Here is an 18003-nt window from a genome sequence, read left to right as displayed (position 1 = left end):
AATTTGTGATCCATTTTCCATTTTAAAGTAATTCCGGTCATCGGCTTAACAGCTAGCGCACAACAGCCTAAAGACAATTCACTTGCCACTGCAGGAGAGCGTCCAAATCTGAGAGGCAACACATGGAAGTCTTTCAGGACTAACATCCACCCCACCCCTCAATTCCCCACACTCAGCCTCCTGGACACATTTCCTGACATTGCCAGGTTACAATTACTCCCACTTGCAAAGCTTGGGTAAGGTTTACTGTCAGGCATAGCTGTGGTTACCCTCCAAAATGAAGCTTGGTGCTTTCACAGCCATGTTAAATAAACACTAATAGGGAGGGAAAAGCAAGGATGAAACCAGCTGTGCACATCTCCTTTTTGCCTTGAGCTTCACAAGCTGCCAGTGCAAGGAATTACGCTACTGTTTGTAAAATCAGCGACAGAGAAGTAATGACTATCATCTAAACAAAAAGAATATCAAAATAGTAAGGCACAAGCTGCTACAAAACAACGTACCACTGCCAGTGAATTGCACTTTCCAAAATAAAGTATGAACAACAGAAAGTATTTCTAAGCTCTAATATCAAGGGGTTTAGATTCAAAAAGAACAGACTGCCTTGATATCAGAGCAGCATCCTACAAATTCCTCGCTAGGCTGGTGCACAGACAAATTTAACAAGAAAACCTCTTTCTTACTCAGACACTCAAAGACTTTTATTGAGACTATAGCAATAGGAAATAGATTATAGCTTTGAAAGAGAACTAGTAGAGGAACATTGGTCTTCGTATGCCCAGATCCACCCTTGGAGTTTGAAAATGGAGGCATAATGTATTCAAAATTCAGTAATGATGAAGAATAACTCCAAAAACCACCACCCAGAGGAGGATGTGTATGCTGTATTTCACTTATCATGTGAGAATACAGGTGTTTGTGTACACAAATACCTGTAAAATGGATATAAAACAAGAAAAAAAGGAAAGAACCTTCTGCTGTAGCCATTCTCCGTGTTTAATCCCCTTCCCCTGTTTTCCCTTTTGCAAATTGCTGCTGGAACACCTTTAAATCAAACAATAAACCCGTATGGTTCCTCTTTATTTACAGTCAGCTGGGGTTAATAAAACTCATCATACACAACTCCGGTGCTGGCAAGAAAGCCATAATTCATAGCTGTGATCTTACTATCGTGTATTAATAGCTTCACAATACGCAGAGAAAACTGGAAGGAGGCTGAAAAACAGCAGCAGGTTTAAACAAAAAAGCAACATTTCTGACTCTACACCTCCCCCTGCAGGAACATCAGCCAAAGCTATATGGGAGAGCAGAGAACTGGATCTTAAAGCCCATTTATACACTAGGGCGAAGAAAAAAAAGGGACATTTTCCGTTGTTAGTTTACACTGCATAAATCTTAAAGAGTTTCTAGCTCAGAGTTCAGTGGTTTTTCTGATTAAAGACATTCAAAGTTCTGAGTTACCCCAAATAAAAATATTTTTATTTACAGGGCAAATATCTATACTGGTTACTTAGTATAAATGTCTTTAGTATGTGCTGCTTAAGTTTAACCATAAGGCAAAGCAGGCCAATCTGTAAACAGATAGACACTTGTGATGTCCCTGGACCTCCCAACACCACAGCGAGGTTCCCAGCGGCAGAACCACTCTGGTCACTGGGAAATCTCCGTTAGCAGCACCAGGCTGGTGAGGTACCACTCTGCAGTCCTGACGACATTCGATGAGAGAGGGGGAATTACACACATTAGTATATTAGCCTCATCATTCCTATATAAAATTTGATTTGAGCTTAATATTACTTGATTCAAGTCTAAAATCTGAATCAAACAAATAACATTGGGGTGCAATTTAGTAACAAATGAGTACTTTAGAAAGGGATTTGAAAAAGTATGATCTTATTTGCTTAAAAAAAATCAAATCTGAAAGTCTGTTTCCTCTGCAAGAGCTAATTTTGACCATCAGTGCTTGCTGCTGAGACACACGCTCTGAACAGAAGAAAAACAAGGATCTGAAAGAGCTTTTGCTATTTTTGCTTTTAAACGCATGCTAATCTAGAAAAAAACAGGCTGATTCGCGCAACAGTTCTCAAGTCCCTGAGGATGCAGACACTACGCTTGGAGACACTCAAGGATCCAGCCCCCGGCATAGCACCCCAACTGTTATCTTCTCCGTTTAAACAATTTTTTTCCTGCTTGATGTCTTATGCTCTTCTAGGCAAGAAGGAGACGGAGCTCCCTCCACGTGTCTGTTTGCCAATGCTGCTCCTAAATAAGGGGATGCAGACTGCACCATCGCAGAGGGCTTCTGAATTACGTGGCTCATAAATAGCACAGGAGGTCTGTGGTATTAACTGGTGACTACTCACTCTCCTCCCACAGCAAAGCAGGGATGGAAGACATTTCCCCTGCAAATGAAGCAACACTGGCTGCAGGCATTCCCAAAATAACCTGTGTAACCAGCTTCTCGTTAATTCCAGTATCAGGAGCACAGTAGTTTTGGGATTTCCAGTTTAATCCTTCCTTTGGCTTAAATTCTTATGCTTAGTCTTTTTCTGTCTCAAACGTGAGGTATTTTACACAGAAATTGAAACTAAAATCATTATAAGGCATTTGTAAAGAAAAGCTTTCCTCTTCAAAAGCAAAATAAAATTCTAACAGGGAGAGGGCCACAATCCAGCCCCAACAGTCTTTGAAACTTCCCACTACCAGGGAGTAACACCTAGAACCTGCCATCGTTTTATACACTGCCAAAGAAGAATATTACATTAGAAGCATATTATATTAGAAGAATATATGTATGTATATATATAAAATACAGAAGCTGGTCTTGCAAACAGTTCAGCACTCCCTACTACAAACCCTATGTTTTGAATCCGCAAACTTCTTCCAGACTTCTTGTCTCAGGATGAAGTCTTCCAGGTCAGATGTCTGTCCCAGGATGAATATTTGCCTGTGCAGCCTTCACTCTTCCCTGCTGCACAAAAGTCTTCAGGATAAAATCTTTAATTACACAAGCATATCTACAATTACAGGAACACACCAGTGTTTTCACCAGGTGCCCGGCCTCCTTCTAATGATGATCAATATAAAAATGAATCAAGGTCAGACAGTGAATGAAGTTGTTGAGAAATATGAATAAAACAGTGACTGAATCTCAGGGCTTGTGCAGTACCTGTTATGGAGCTTAAAATGTCTGTGGCAAAGGGGACATACTCTGGAAGGAGTGAGTGAACAGACTCTTTGTTAAGATGCAGTAAAGCTGCTCAAGAGACAAGAAACCTCACTTCGATTTCTATTATAAAGCTAGAAAAATCAAGTAACCAGGCTCCCTGAAGGCAACCGCTGCATGTCCATCCATCGTTTTTGGCTGTACAGCTTGAAAGACACAACAGCCAGTATCTCCCAGCCAGTGCTCACTCAAGCAAGCAGGATGGGCAGCTGCCGTGCTCCAGCCATGGAAGTGTTGCAGTATAACATGCTCAGTAACTCCGAAAAAGCAAGGTCCTGAGCACTGCAGAACCCAAAATGTCTTCCTGACAAGCAAGCACTGCCCTCTTAAGAGACTTCAGTGTATAATGGACAGTTTGACTACAACACAGAAGAACCTTGCAGCATCCGGGAATTTATCTATGGGATTTTATAGCTGAAGATAAACATGACAACTGGATATACACTGAATAATCGAGATACCTTTTCTTTAAAAAGCCCTCAGTGAGCTGTTCCTTTTCCAGTGAGTCCCGTCATTCCTGTGCCACAGATGATGTTGGAGAGTTGGGCTAAAGCCAACATGTAATTACATCACTAAAGACTCAAAGGCTTGAATTCAAGTTGCACAGACAACATTAATTCTGACATTCTTGAGTAGGATGCACCTCCTTTCACTTAAGTGTCTGAAAATTAAGACATCTTAAGTTATTTGCCTTGGGCCATCATTAAGGTAAAGGAGAGGAATACGTATCCTTGGGGAGTGATTCACTCCATCCTGAGGTAGTGGCTGGGAAAGGTCAGAGAAATGGCATCAGATGAGCTTTCCACTGAGTAAATACGGAGCACAGGTGATCTGCTGAGATTTGTTCTATGTCAGAGATACGTCAATTCAGAAAGATGAATCCCACCCTTCCTGAATTTGTTACTTACTATTTTTATAAAATTATTTTTGAATTCACAGTAGGAGATGCCATTTTATCTGTAAGCAGAATGCCAAGAGACAAACGTGAAGCTGACTGCTTTAAAACAAAAAAGAAGTTTGCCTAGCATCAAGGACTTTCAAAGGAACTTCAAAAAAATAAATTTACCGATTTAAATGTGATCCTAAAGTAATACGTTACAATTGTACAGTTAGATCCTCTAACACTGAGCTATTGTACTTCACCCTCCTCCTGATTCTCATCCAACGTAATATATCTCTTAATTATCAAATTATCAAAGATTATGCTCATTTTCTACAAGAGGTGGCACTTTTATGCACGTTTCATTGCCTAATTAAGTTTGCAACAGGCTTAAGAAGCAGATACAGATTTTCCTCTTTACAGAGAGGAAATGAAGTTGACAGCTGCCAAAATACGTAAAACTAGAACTGAAACTATGAATCTTCTGATGTAAAAGCACTAAAAATTTTACAGTGATACCAGTCTTGACAGAAAAACACACCTGCTATGCTGTCTGCAAAGGATTCCCTGTTCCTATTATCACAGATACTAATATACACACACAAGAGGGCAGAGCTGTGCTAGCATGTTCAAACTTAAATATTATCAGTTCTTTGTGGTTCACGGATTACTGGGCTGTTATTCTGGGAAGAAGAGGATGAACAGAAGTATATTACACAACTGAATTACCAAAAAACGATTTTTTTTTATCTCACCACTCAAAATTAACAGCTGTATCAGATCCTGAACAAAACACGCACAGCACTAAACCCACCTATCCCAGACACATGAAAATACCAAATTCTCTTGTACAAAACAATGATGTAATTACCAGCTAATCTATGTTATTTAGAAACCATTTTCTTCCTGCAAGGTTGTAGGTTCAAATGGGCCAACAGACCTTGGCTTGCACATGGCCAAATGGAAACAAATTGGTATGTACAGATACAGGAACTGCATTTGCTCCCCCACAACCACTAACGTTTCCACTAACATCTTTTCTTTTTGACACACTCAGAAGTATTAATTAATTTAACTCAAGGGGGTTGTTTTTATCTGGATTTCTCAGGCAGCTTCACTCTCACAAGTTCAAAGGCAGCTTTGAAGCTGGCTCAAAGAATGGATTTATATTGATTTAAGAAAACGTATCAGGAATTCAGAAATGATCAGCTCTGCAAGTGCACAGAATTGACTCTTCGGGGCACTAAAAGGTTCCTGCTCTTCAGAGTGTTTAAGCCATTAAAATACTTACAGGATCCCTTGGAAAATCTGCAGGAGCAGGAGGGATCCCCACTGGTTTATCTGTGTGAGCAGGAGCTGCCCGGAGAGAGAGTGAGATGCATTTGCACAGGACAGATCATCAAAAGCCACTTATCTACTTCAGCATAATCTGAAAGTTATTTATTATCTAAGTCACATTTTGAAATTGCTTATCATCATGAGCACTTCCTAACCAAAGTCAATACCAGATAAAGCCAGCTTTACTGCCCATTAAATCAGCACGTGCAATTATTTTTTATTAGAACCCACTGACTACACCCTTGGCTTCAAGGATGAGCACCCACATGAAAAGGACAGCACTACCAGTATTTGAGCTAAATACTGACATGGGATTTAGCTGAACAAGAATAACACACACTACTTGAGAATATTTCAAAATGCAATTAAACAAAAGAAACTACCCTGGTAAGATGTAAAACACCATGTTGTCATCATCTATCCAAAATCCAGGTTTCTGTGTGGTAAAAGTGTGGTAACTTTGAGCCACAAAGAACACCCTCAGTACCGCAGAGTTTAAGAACAGGATACAACCACAGCTCTAAAACACACATTTACATTATGCACTTCCCTATTTCTATTATTTAATTTATCTGCAATAGCCAAATCTAATCAAACATTTCTATTACTTACAAAGGGACCGAGCACTTGTGTGTTTATTGCTGATAAACCTACTTCATCAGCTGTTTTAATCTTGGGTCAGTAATTCACTTGTCTCTGAAATGGAGAATGCAATAAAAGCAGAGAGAACTTAATTTCCTCCTTTTCAATGACTCACAATGGCCTTACAAGACATTTTTGCTAGTTATGCTCATATTTATAGAAGACAGAAGTGGAACTTACCTGAAAAAAAATAAGATGAAGACTCACAAGCCTTGAAACGTCCAGACACCTGGTTTACTTTGCGGAAGTGCTCTATGCGAAGCATTGAGCGTGTTAAAATGCACATGTTAAAATGTTAAAACAGGCAGGCTTGGCCACTGGGCATGTTAAAATTTCTCCCTATAAAGTTTCTCCCATATGTCTTGCCTGCAACCTTCAATACTGTCTTTCACAGCACTCACACAGGTCAAGTAGCGCATTGCAATATATCCATTTATACGGTATTTTTCACTTCACATCTCCAAATGTTTTGTTAACTGAAAGCCTGCAGCATCCAAAAACTGTCATCAAATATTAGACCAACCTTATGGTTGATAAATGGAACAAAACAAAAGTCAAAGAAAGTGCTTTGCCAAAGGTCACAGTTAATCCAAGGTAGAATTCCTTGCTTCAAACTCTAGAAAAAACATACGTACAAAGCATCCAAAAAAGATCCCAATGCCCAGGACTAGGGAGAACACTTAATCCCTGCCAGTACTTTTACAATTCACAAGGAAAAGATTTTTGCTTTGAAAATTATCTACCTGACCCTTCCTTTGGTAAACAGAGGTGTTTGCTAACAATTTCAGAATTCTCCTTCCTCAGTCTAATGGATTTCTAGCCCAAGTTCTTCCCTATGACTCAAGTGAAATCTACTTTATTTTGCCTCAGTGCATTTATTATAGTATATACATATATAGAATTCTACCCTGTTATTAAAAAGCCATCACTGTATCTCAGAAAATCTGACATCAATATTTGTGTGAAATCCAAATGCATTTAAAATTGTTCCATTAACCTCTGAACTGTTATTAGACTAACACGAGCCCAGAATTTCCTTTCTAAGTATTTTTTACACAATAAAGGGAAATAAATTCCACTTATATTCCATAAAAATAAAAAAAAAAACATTTCTCTGCTACAGTATTATCATGTACAAAATTACTTGATTTACCTGTATGGCAAAAGGGAAGTGGAAAGATGGGAGGCAGCCTATCTCAATTCAAAACCAGTAAAGCATTTAGGAAAATATCTGATTAATTTAAAATGCAACAGGGAGATTAAAACTCCATCTCAGCAGGCTGGTATTAACTCTACACTGCTTCAAGGAACAGAGCTCCCTTTATTCTACCACCAATTGCTTGGGGACAAAATATCAACACAGTGAGAGTTATGGATCTTGTTGAAGCAACAAAGGGAATTGATTTTCAAAGCAGCTCTCCCCACAGGGGGTAAAGGACGAAATAATGAATGGTTTTAGCTACTAAGGTGTCAGCTGCTGAGTAATGATTGTCACCAAGTGCAGCTACAAGATACTCTGAGGGGTTTGCTCTGCACCGATCCCTTTAATTTAGATTGCTAGATGTAGAGACTTCTAACCCGATCGCTGCGTACAGCGCTTTTCCCCACCACCACCACATCTGCTCCAGACCCTTTATACGCTTGTTGAATGCTCGTCGTCTTCCCTTTGGGCTGACTGGCCTGCAAGACAGACACTCTTAAATCCCAACCTTTGGGGCTTTCACAACCTAAAAGCCACATGATGGATGAGCCCTGATAGCAGCTAATTCAAGAGCAAATTCTGCCTCTTAACTTGGAGTTATTGTTTAAGAGCCATAAAATCAGGTTGCTAAATGCTGGTTCTAGGTTTCCATTTTTTCTTGTCTCACAGACAGGATCAAAGGAGCATCCACGGGAGGAAAGCAACGCAACAGTGAGGGGAAGCCATTCGACTCTCAGGTTGCACAGTTCAACAGTATCCAACATATTCTCATCTGCATCACAGGTCTGACTGAAAACAGTCTTCTAGTGTTCCTTCTGGTTAAGCAATGAAACTCACATGTATTTTGTCATTCAAATGATTTTTTGCAAATTTGAGATCACATTCTCAGAAACAAAAGTTTAATACCTTACTCCTCCCCAGTACAAACACAGGCAAGCTGTTACAATCTGAATTCAGGCACTGCAACGATTAAAGTTAGGGCTTCAGCAACGACTTGGTCACACTCTACTACCTTTGGGCACAGCAACATTGTTTAGTTACTGCAATACATGCTTTATTCGGGCACAGATTTTATCCGCACCAAATGGCTCATAGGAGACCATATTACACCACATGGTCTCTGTATTTCTCAGACCTGCTTGCATTAATGTTGGTTTCAGTATCTCTCTTGCATCCTACTTGAAAATACAATGCAAATATAACAATGTAAATTACAGCAACAGAAAGTTACCATTTGGTGTTTAAAAATGTCAGTTTAAAATCAGCGCTCTTCTATTCAGACAGAATTGCTGTAGATTTGCCTGGATCCTTAAAGTTCATCATAATTCTCCTCAGCCAATCTGAGTAGGATGAAATACTTCATTAAGATGTTCTATGAAAACCCTATTTAAAAAAAAAACCACAACCCTGTCATGGGAAAAAGATGCTATTCTTTCCTGCCAAACTCCAAAAAAGCATATACAACATCACCTTCATTCTCTCCCCTCCTCTCTTATGTACCCCCAGCATCACACCCACACACAAAGGATGCTGTTATATCACTCCCTATTACAAATCTTTATGCTGCCCTCATTTCCTAGAGATTAACGATCAGGCAGCTCAAATCAGCTTTTGCCCGCTGCACTTAAGGGAACACAGTCAAATATTAAATGGCAAAGCACAAAGGCTTCCAAGGCATTTTATTTCAGAACAACCCAAGGTGTGCCAGGTACTGGAGATGCCTCAGTTTACCTTAAGAAACAGAAACCAGAATTGCAAGTGTCAAAGGCTAAATTGTTTTTTTTCTTAACCATATCCGTATAAAAGGGAGATCCAGAGCCACGAATAACTGGATTTCATTTACTACTTTCTCCCCTCTGGCATGCAGCTGCGCACAACCAATGCCAAACGAAGGAGATGGAGGGAACATTGGCTGGTGATGGAGACAGACCACTTCTTTTGCACAGCCTTTGCCCAGCCTCCAACCTGCACCCTTAAAACCTGAAGGAGCATTGGTGGCCCTTTTTAAAGACATGTCCAGCTCTGTTTCAGGGCTGTTAGTGCAAAATGCTGAGTACAGCAGCCACAAACAAGCAGCCCTTTATCAACAGCAGGCAAGAGCTGGAGAAGCAGTCCCATTAAGAAAGTTGCAACTGCCACAGTTCATTCTCCCAAACAATCAATATTAAAATACACACACTTAAAAGCAGGAAGGCACTTGTCGGACAGTTTAACAAGCAAGCCAACAGAGGCACAACGGCTTCTATCCAGCACGCCTCCACAGCTTGTTTGAAAGGCTGATATCCCCATCTCTTTTTTTTTCAGCTATTCCATCTGCTCGTGAATTATGCAGAGTTGATTTAATAGACCTCAGCCTGCCAGGACAGAGCACTGGAGTGATAGTCCATCTCTTGAAAAACACCATCAGCCTGATCCCTCTACAGATATTTTATTTAGAGAACTGCAAGTATACACTGTCCTGTAAAACCAGATAGAAGACACAGCCTCCCAACCCACATGGTCAGCGCAAATATCATAGGTAGGACTTGCACAATGAGGCAGAACAAGGTGGGGGTTACTGAGGATGAGGAAATCAGAGTCATAATCTTTATAGAACAGGATGGAGACAAACCATCTCGCTAAGGAGTGGATCGGTGCCTCTGCAGAAGCCATGCTAATTGGTTCAAAGTAACAGCAATTCTTGCTCTAAAAGAGTTGACAGCCAAGATAAAAGTAAATTTTGGTTTTATTTTAACTTGCATGCAGGCCTGAAGCAGTAGCAATCTTTTCCTCTCAGCTCTAAGCACCATATATAAGAGGCTTGGGCTTGTGCCAGCCAACAGCTGTAGGTCTACTGAAACTTCAAGCACTGTCTCCAGAACAGCCACATTCTGCTCATGTGCTGGAACTCTGCTACCAGGAACTGGAACTGCATGATGTTAGCCTGACCTCCCCAAAACAAAAGCAAAGTGGCTTTTCCAGCCTCCCAGGGTCTATGTGCAAAACGAAGAACTTAATTTTTAGGCAGAAACTATGACAGTACCCAGCTGCCAAACAAGCTCCTTTTTAATGCCAGCATTATCACCAAGGCAGTCTCCATCACAAAGAATTTAGAAATATGAAGATTTCCTCCTGAAGTGCGCTCTGACAGGCACATCACACAATCAGAGTAGAAAATGGCCAAAGTACAGTGCTCCCTAACTGTGCTTCCCTGAAAGGGAAAAGGAGGACTGCTTCTGACTGACACTGTAAGTATATTGGGGTTCTAGCAAAGCTGTAGAGTTCACGCTTAATTATAACCTGAATTGAACAGGCTCTCTGGGCAACTTAAGAAAGAAAAATCCACAAAAACAACCCCAAAACTCACCTTAGGTAGGTGCAAAAGTCTCTACACAGAGCAGACCTGTACTAGGAATGTGAGCACAGCTTAATGCCACAGAGAAGGAAATGCTCATTGCATGTGCCGGGAGAAGTTACGTTGAAAGAGTGAGGGAAGAGGGGAAAGGAGAGGCTGCAGCATCAAATTGTGCTGCAGGCTTTACTGGACCCCTTACAAAACATGAGGTTTTAGTCAAATGTTTTGAATTGATAACTAAAACTGTTCCTGTTCCAGTTAAGATTCAACAAAGATTTCAAAACTACAGCTTGGGCTGAGTTAATTAATTCTCACTTTTAGTACGAAAAAAACCCAAAACAAACAAGCAATAATTAAAACCAGCTACAACCTGACTGGTTTGATCTCACTTGCACAAGATAAATGAGTATCAAACTCATTAGCAGCTCAACAAGTATATACACAATACAGGCTGTAGGTACTGTCAGCCAGCAACAGCACCGAGCTAGTGATCATAGAGACCCTAGAAAAAAGTACTTGTACTCAGCAGCTTACAGTCCAGATAGTCTCATCTTTTCCCAGTGGACGTTAATTTCTTACTAGACAGCTGCACACGCTATAAAAGAAATCTTAAAATCAACACGCCCAAGAAACACAATCAAATCTTCAAACAAACCTTTTTTAGGATGGGGTCTTGGAGGTTCTGTAGCTGCTGGCATTGAAGAAACCTGAAAAGACAGAGGAGTATTAAATACACCAGGCAAGGTTTCTTGAAGATCTATTCTAGAAAATAATTGGAAAGGACAACTGGCAAATCCCAAAATGGTGTAAAAATAGCATCACCACTGCTAGACAAACTCTGCCCTGCCAAGTGCTGCTCTTCCCTAACCATAGCTAGGCAGAGGTTTCTGTTTGCCGTGTAGATTAAACAAACCTGCTCTTCTCACAGTACATTCCTGTTCCATAGGTTCACTGCTATTTATTAGGGTTCCAGAAAGAAATCATTACCTTGTAAATAACCAAAACTCAAACACTTAAAATGCTAATTAGAGATCACACCAGAAAATTTATTACAAAACATTTTTATATAAAACATTTATAAAGTTATTTAGAACAAAGTCATTCCTAGGGAACCATCAGAGTCTGCAGGCACGTGAGTACATTGATGTCCCATCGCACAGCAGGCAACCTCAACCTGCAAATATTGCCCGGAGCTCACCGACAAGCAAGTACACAGTCTGTGGAAAATAAATGCATTTTATACGTTTTTCTTACTTTGCATATAAAATCAAACCTTCACGGAAGAGAAACATGATTACACAGGGAAGCATTTTTATTTTTTTACTTCCAGTTTCTTGGGGAAGAGGCATTCCACACTCCTTTTCCCCAGACACCACCAGGGTTTTACAGAACTGTGTTGCCTCCCCTCTCCTTAAGAAACTACTTTTTAAAGTGGAGATTCACTCTACGCTTGTTCCTTGTAATCTTTTTGGAACGTTTTCTGGTTCTACTCTTCTTTTATTGGAGATGGGGAGGATCAGATATCCCGAGTACAGTATCCAAGACATGAGTACAGTATCCAAGACATGGAAATAACGAAGATCTATAAAAGAAAAGCTTTTACCAGCTTTGTTTCTTAATAATTTCTAACATTTTACTCAGTATTGTGAAAAGTTTATTACTTGCTATCGTAAAAAGCTTAGATGGTATTTTCACAGAATTACCAAACTCCAAGCACTTGCTCCTAAGCAGGAACCACACAAAGCCCCCAATAATTATTTTTTTTTATCATTTACAACTTTTTTTTCAATCTGTACACACCATTCCAATTCTAAGCCCTATCACCCAGCACTGCCATGACTCTCCTGCAGTTTCTCTTACTTCCCCTCACCCGACCACCTGCCCAGCTGCTCTTGTCCGGACCATTTCTGGACACACCAAGCAGGCCCCTGCAGCGCTTCACTAATGACCCCCCTCCGGCACAAAAAATGAGTACTTGTTCCTTCTTTCTGCTCCTCACCTTTTAATCAGGTATTTATCCATAACAAGGTTTTTTTTTTACCTTATTCGAAGACCATTTATTTTCCTTAAGAGCATTTGGCATGGCATCCTAGGCTGATAAGCAAGCACATACTTAACCAATACTGCACATATAATGCCTCTAAGTTGCTAAGAGTTATAATATGTCACGATGAATCTGCATAAAAGTTGCTTGGTGTTACTTAGATATGTTTACTGTTATAGCATGTTTGCTGATTACTTATAATCAATGTTTTGCAGTGGAGGTGTGGCCTGAAGGTTGAATATAATCAATAGTATGTGTGTTTTTAGATAAAAAAAATGTAATATGTATAAATAGGTCTGAAAAATGTTAAAACGGCACGCGCGGTATTGGTGGAACTACCCCCCCGTTCCGCCCAGCGCTGAATAAACATACCTACTTTACAATCTAATCATTGTAAAGTCTGTTTTCCGCATGTCAGCAGTAGGAAATGAGCGAGGGGCTCACAGCCCGCCGGGCAGGGGAGCCAGGGCAAGCCTGGGGGGCACCGAACCGCGGGGGAACGTGGGGGGGAGGGGCGCTGAGGGAGGCTTGCGTGTCACTGACCACCCCAACACAGGTCAGCACCACGCGCCGTCTCTGTTCTCAATACCAAGCGTACAAAGGTTAAACACTCGCTCTTAAAAGCCCCTCCCGCCGCCGCCGCCGCCCCTCAAGCCCCCCCCGGCCCCCTCTAACCCGCCCTAACCGCCGGGGGCCGGGCAGGCACCGGCGGCCCCTCACGGCGGCGGCCCCTCACCGCTGCGGCCTGCGGCTCCGCCATGGCGAAGAAGCGCGCCGTTACCACGGTTACCAACCGCCCCCCCCCCCCCCCCCCAGCACTTCCGGGACAACCACAGAGCGGCGCGGTGCACGACGGGAAGGCGGCGGGAAGACCCGGGGCATCCGCCGCCGCGTTCGCCACGGAAACACCGGCGTGACTAATGCAGTAATGGAGCAGAAGTTTATTAGGGAGGGTTTGCACGGCTCCCCCGCGGCCTGAGGCGGCCCGGCGGCGCAGGGAGCTGCTCCCCCGCTCCCGGGGGCTGCGGCCGTGCTGGCACCGGGGGCAGTTCCTATGGGAGCGCCTGGAGGCCAGGGGCGAGGAAGGCGGGCAGGTAGCCCCAGCCGTGCCCGCCAGCAGCGCAGGGCCGCGGGCAGCCCAGGCCGGGCCTGCCCGCACCTGGGCCCGGCCCGCAGTGACCCCCCCGCGCTAGGCGGGCTCCGCTGGCCCAGCCCACCGCGCCCAACTCGGACCCACGGCTTCCACCAGCGCTTTAATATACGGATAGGGAACTTCTGTGAGCCCCGGAGGAAGGGCAAGTAGCCGCTGCCCGCAGACAGAGACCGGCAAGAGGCAGCGCTGCTCGCCTCCATCCCGCCCCGGCAAACAGGGCACCGCGGGTGGAACCGGAGGGGAAAGCAGGTACAGAGAGACCAGGCTATGTCGGTGGAAGTGCCACATCAGTGAGGGAGCTCAAGTGACCCGACTGCCAACTGGAAATGGCATTTTGTATTACTGACCTGCCTACAATCTGCCTCTTAATTCACCGGTCGACAAATTTATTCCCCCCTCGAAGCTGGCAGATCAGAAGAAAGGTTTGAGGACACTAGCCTGGCAAAAAATACCACAGAAGGAATTCCTATACAGGAGTAAATTTAATAAAACCACCACCAATTGTTTACTTTAACATAGCTCGTTACAGAAATCATAAAAATGGACTCAGTAGCTAACTTATTAGTTCTTTCCCCTTTTAACTGAAAAATACCCTGTTGATTTCAGCTTCTACTGCACTAGATGGAGTGTTAAATATTTGCCAGGACAGTATGCCCAGTAATTGAGCCCAAAACAAACACAAAGACAATTCCATCATCTTTCCTTTTCAATGTTATGACTCATTATAATGTAAGTGAAACTTAAACAGCAAGGAACGGTCCATTTGACAGATGAAGGAGAGCAGGGGAGAAAAGAGAGGAGATCCACAGCCGTAATCTTTCCACAAGTCTGAGAACTGGTGCAAAATACCCCTCCTGTTCCTGCCTCAGAACTAGAAGTAAAACTCTAAATACACACACACCTCCTCTGGGTTCAGAGCACGTGTCCTGCGTGCATGGATGGGAACAGCAGAGTTGGATTTGGGCAGCTATCAGTCTGGGGTAAAAAAAAAAAACAAAACCCACACCAAAAAAAAAAAGCAAAGCATCCTGAATCACAGTGTGCATCAGTCACCAACACAATGCACACAGGGTTACCGAGCATCATGAGCTGCGCACAAGGGGACGGGTCCGTTGCCAGCAATGGATACACACACAAAACCATGGAGGCTGTGGACATAAAGGAACTGCAGGAAGAGGAGAAACCCAAATTCTCTGGTAAAAGCCTTCCAAAAAAAAAAAAAAAAAAAAAAAAAAAAAAAAAAAAAAAAACCACCATGTTCACTACACCAGCACACGCTTCCCCCACCCCATCCCAGGGAAAAACAAAACAAAACAAGATAATCAAACTGAAAGAAAATGCACAGCAAATAGACATAATCTTGAAGATTTTTAAAGAATAAATATTTTTTTGTAATTAAACATTATGCAAACACGTGCCACGCTTGCTCTTTGTCCATGCATATGCGCTATATACAACTTTGAAAAATACTGTGTTGTCCTCTTTTTGTTTTAAAAGTCATATACAAAGGTGTTTTTTTTTCCTTGCTGTGTAACCCCCCTCCTCCCCTCCCCAAGAATAATCTTTACAATGAGCCAATCAACATTCATCTGTGTACTTGGGTGGCAGAGAGGAAAAGGGGGGCAGGAGAGCCATCCCCCCCCCTTACCAAAGTACATCAAAATGGCTGGTTTGGACATGAAAAGCAGTGTCAAGAAACTGGTTTAAATTCCATCTGTACTACACACAGGAAAATAAAGATAGAAAAGAAAAAGGAGTCGGCTTGGAGAATGAAGCTACGTTACAAGTTAAAGTTGGAGGGTTTTTTTTTTTTAGTGCGTCTGTCACACTCTTATTGGCCGCCTAGAATACTGTTGTACAATGGTTTATCTACCTTTTTTATTACAATATAATTTACTTAAATTTTCTGTTAACAAAACAGAATCCCGGTACTACAGACCAGCGGTGTAACAGGCATAGCGCCTTGTGTGTGTTTTATTTGAATCGCATGAGCACTCTAGATGGTAAAGGTTTCAGAGTTCGTTTTATGCGGGGCCAGTCTCAGTCCTCAATGTACTCCCACAGGTCCTTCTCGTAGCCTTCATGCACATGCTGCAACAAAACCCTTCGTCGACTCTCGCAGTATCTGCAGCAAAGAGGAATGGCACAGAGAAGGCAGGTTAGACACCATGGCCCACTCCCAGCATTGTGTAATGCAAACCTACATTAAGTCCCACTTCCAAAAGAAGAGATCCCCTGAGAAGGGACTTAGTATTTGTAGCCCATTAACAGCGCTAATTAAGACTTCAACTACTCCAGTCACTCAGCACCAGGTCCGTGGCTGAAAAAAAAACCAAAAAAAACCAAAAACCATGCAAATTTAAGTTTCCCATGCAAAAGTATCCCCAAAGCCCCTACGGCTAGGAAATACTGAACAAGGAAGCAGCAGTGGCCACAATGTGCAGAAGCCAGAGCATAGGTTAGCAGTGACACCCAAAACGGGACAAAGCTCTCCTCAAACAAGGGCTGGTGCCTATGAGTCATATCAGGACAACAAAAAGCCAGGAGCTGGCCGGACAGAACCTCTGGAAGGAGCACTGACCCACTTCTATTCCCCTCCAGAATCCCAGTGGAGATGGAAGCAGTCAAGCTGGCTACAAAAAGGGTTACTAGTCCGGCTTGGAGTGCAAGTTTTACCTCTCACCGTGACTCCTGAGTCTCAGAGGGGCACTAAGCCTGGCAAGATCTTCCTACCTATGCTCATTTAAACAGACAAAGCTGCAAATCTAACTGATCCCAGGGTTAGGTACAGTCCTACCAGGATCAATGATACTGAGGAAAAGTGCTATCATAAGAACATATCAAAAGATGCCATGTTCATTTTGGGTGCATCAGCCAACTAAAAAGATAAAAAGCAGAGAAACACTTCAAGTATTGAGGTTCCAAGAGCAAATTATAAGCAAGCAGCAGGCATTCTGCACTAAAGCCCTTCCAGTGGTGATGCTGAAGTCTACATCATCTTTAGGCATGCAGGGGACCAAAAAAAAAAAAAAAAAATTAGTAGCAGCTCCCACAGCCCCAGGCACAGCTGTGTCCATGGTTCGGCAGTGCTCAGCCCCAAGTGATGTGCTGTAATGTGAGAAACTGGCACCCAGGAGCCAACCACCAAGTTACCAGTTCCTGCTGGGAATTGTGTGGTACAGTTTCTGGGCACACGCATCAGTCAGGAGAGCATCCGAGGGGCTCCAGCAGCTGGGAACCCGGCTTGTTCAGTAGTGGCTGAGTATCTCTCTGCTCACTAAAGCGAGGTGCACAGGAGAAGTCTCCCAGCAGGTGCCCCTAGCAGAAAGCTATCCTTGATTGCAACGCATGCTAACAGGTAGGCAGAACTTCCTCATCTTAACCTGCAGCCCTTGTAAGATACTGAATGGTAGCAGCATCAGACCAACAGACTTATCAGACCAACAAAACTCTTCTGGCTCTTCTCATTGCTATCAGCTGTTGCAACAGAAATCATCATACACAAAGTCCCATTGATTTTCTGAAGCACGTGAAAGCAAACATGCATAGCTTCTGCTTTCCCAACTTCAGTTATTTTGCTGCTGGTGGTGGGGGTTTAATCCTGTTTTCCAGAAATGTCTTTGCAAGCTAAGAGATTGAAACAGCTGAAACCAAATTAGCTAGGAGATCAGTTCATGCAATTTCCCAGAGCTCTTTAAACCCACCTCAGTAACATCTTTGGTCCCGGTCTTGCATCAGTACACTGTAACACCAGCACACAAAGAGCACCGTGCAGGACATAATTAAGACATGACTGAACTAGTTAATTAGGGACCTGCACGGGCTTGACAGATGCATACTTTCTTCCCAGAAACATGAAGGCAGGTTTGGGATACTATGTTCTCAGGCAATTCAGGCTATATTAGGTTTTAATTTCTTCTGGATAGCTGTTACCATCCCTAGAAGAGCATCCAGTTTCAAAGGACTTAAGTGAACAAGCAGCTTGACCCAAGATGCCAACTTAATGGTAGCCTTGAAGGGTAAGTTAAAAATGCCTCAAAAGCAAAGGTCTGGTTAAGTCTTGTCCAGCTCCAGCCATGCTACCAGACCAGCAGAATGGGCCACAGGCCCCCCAGAACTAAACAGCTAACTCCACTCCCCAAAGTCCCTTAGTCAATACAGCTCACCCTACTTGGGCTTTTTTTC

General features: G+C 42.7%; 2 protein-coding genes across 28 annotated transcripts in view; both read right to left on the bottom strand.

Moving 5' to 3' along the window:
• The window catches only part of BBS4 (Bardet-Biedl syndrome 4), a 43598-nt gene extending 30089 nt beyond the window's left edge, over positions 1-13509 (bottom strand). For 3 of the 20 annotated variants that reach the window (XM_040601126.1, XM_040601124.1, XM_040601125.1), the window contains exons 1-2: positions 12663-12990; positions 11277-11328 (exon numbers count right to left, since the gene is read on the bottom strand). In XM_040601126.1, the coding sequence (XP_040457060.1) occupies positions 11277-11328; positions 12663-12704 (94 nt within the window). In that variant the 5' untranslated portion in view covers positions 12705-12990. Of the gene's footprint in view, positions 1-5397; positions 5463-6056; positions 6141-6266; positions 6310-11276; positions 11329-12620; positions 12992-13037; positions 13227-13401 lie in introns of those variants that run through there. The other 17 variants (XM_040601113.1, XM_040601118.1, XM_040601110.1 and 14 more) reach the window with 15 other exon arrangements.
• Positions 13510-14281: 772 nt separating this feature from the next.
• ARIH1 (ariadne RBR E3 ubiquitin protein ligase 1) overlaps positions 14282-18003 on the bottom strand; it is a 62004-nt gene continuing 58282 nt past the window's right edge. For all 8 annotated transcript variants that reach the window (XM_040601131.1, XM_040601127.1, XM_040601128.1 and 5 more), the window contains one exon: positions 14282-15943. In XM_040601131.1, coding sequence (XP_040457065.1) covers positions 15859-15943 — 85 coding nt within the window. In that variant the 3' untranslated portion in view covers positions 14282-15858. The remainder of the gene's footprint in view (positions 15944-18003) is intronic.

This window comes from Falco naumanni, chromosome 7 (assembly GCF_017639655.2).
Source record: "Falco naumanni isolate bFalNau1 chromosome 7, bFalNau1.pat, whole genome shotgun sequence".
Classification (NCBI taxonomy): domain Eukaryota; kingdom Metazoa; phylum Chordata; class Aves; order Falconiformes; family Falconidae; genus Falco; species Falco naumanni.
The sequence above is the reverse complement of the archived record's forward strand: the minus strand, read 5'-3'. Positions and strand labels throughout refer to the sequence as shown.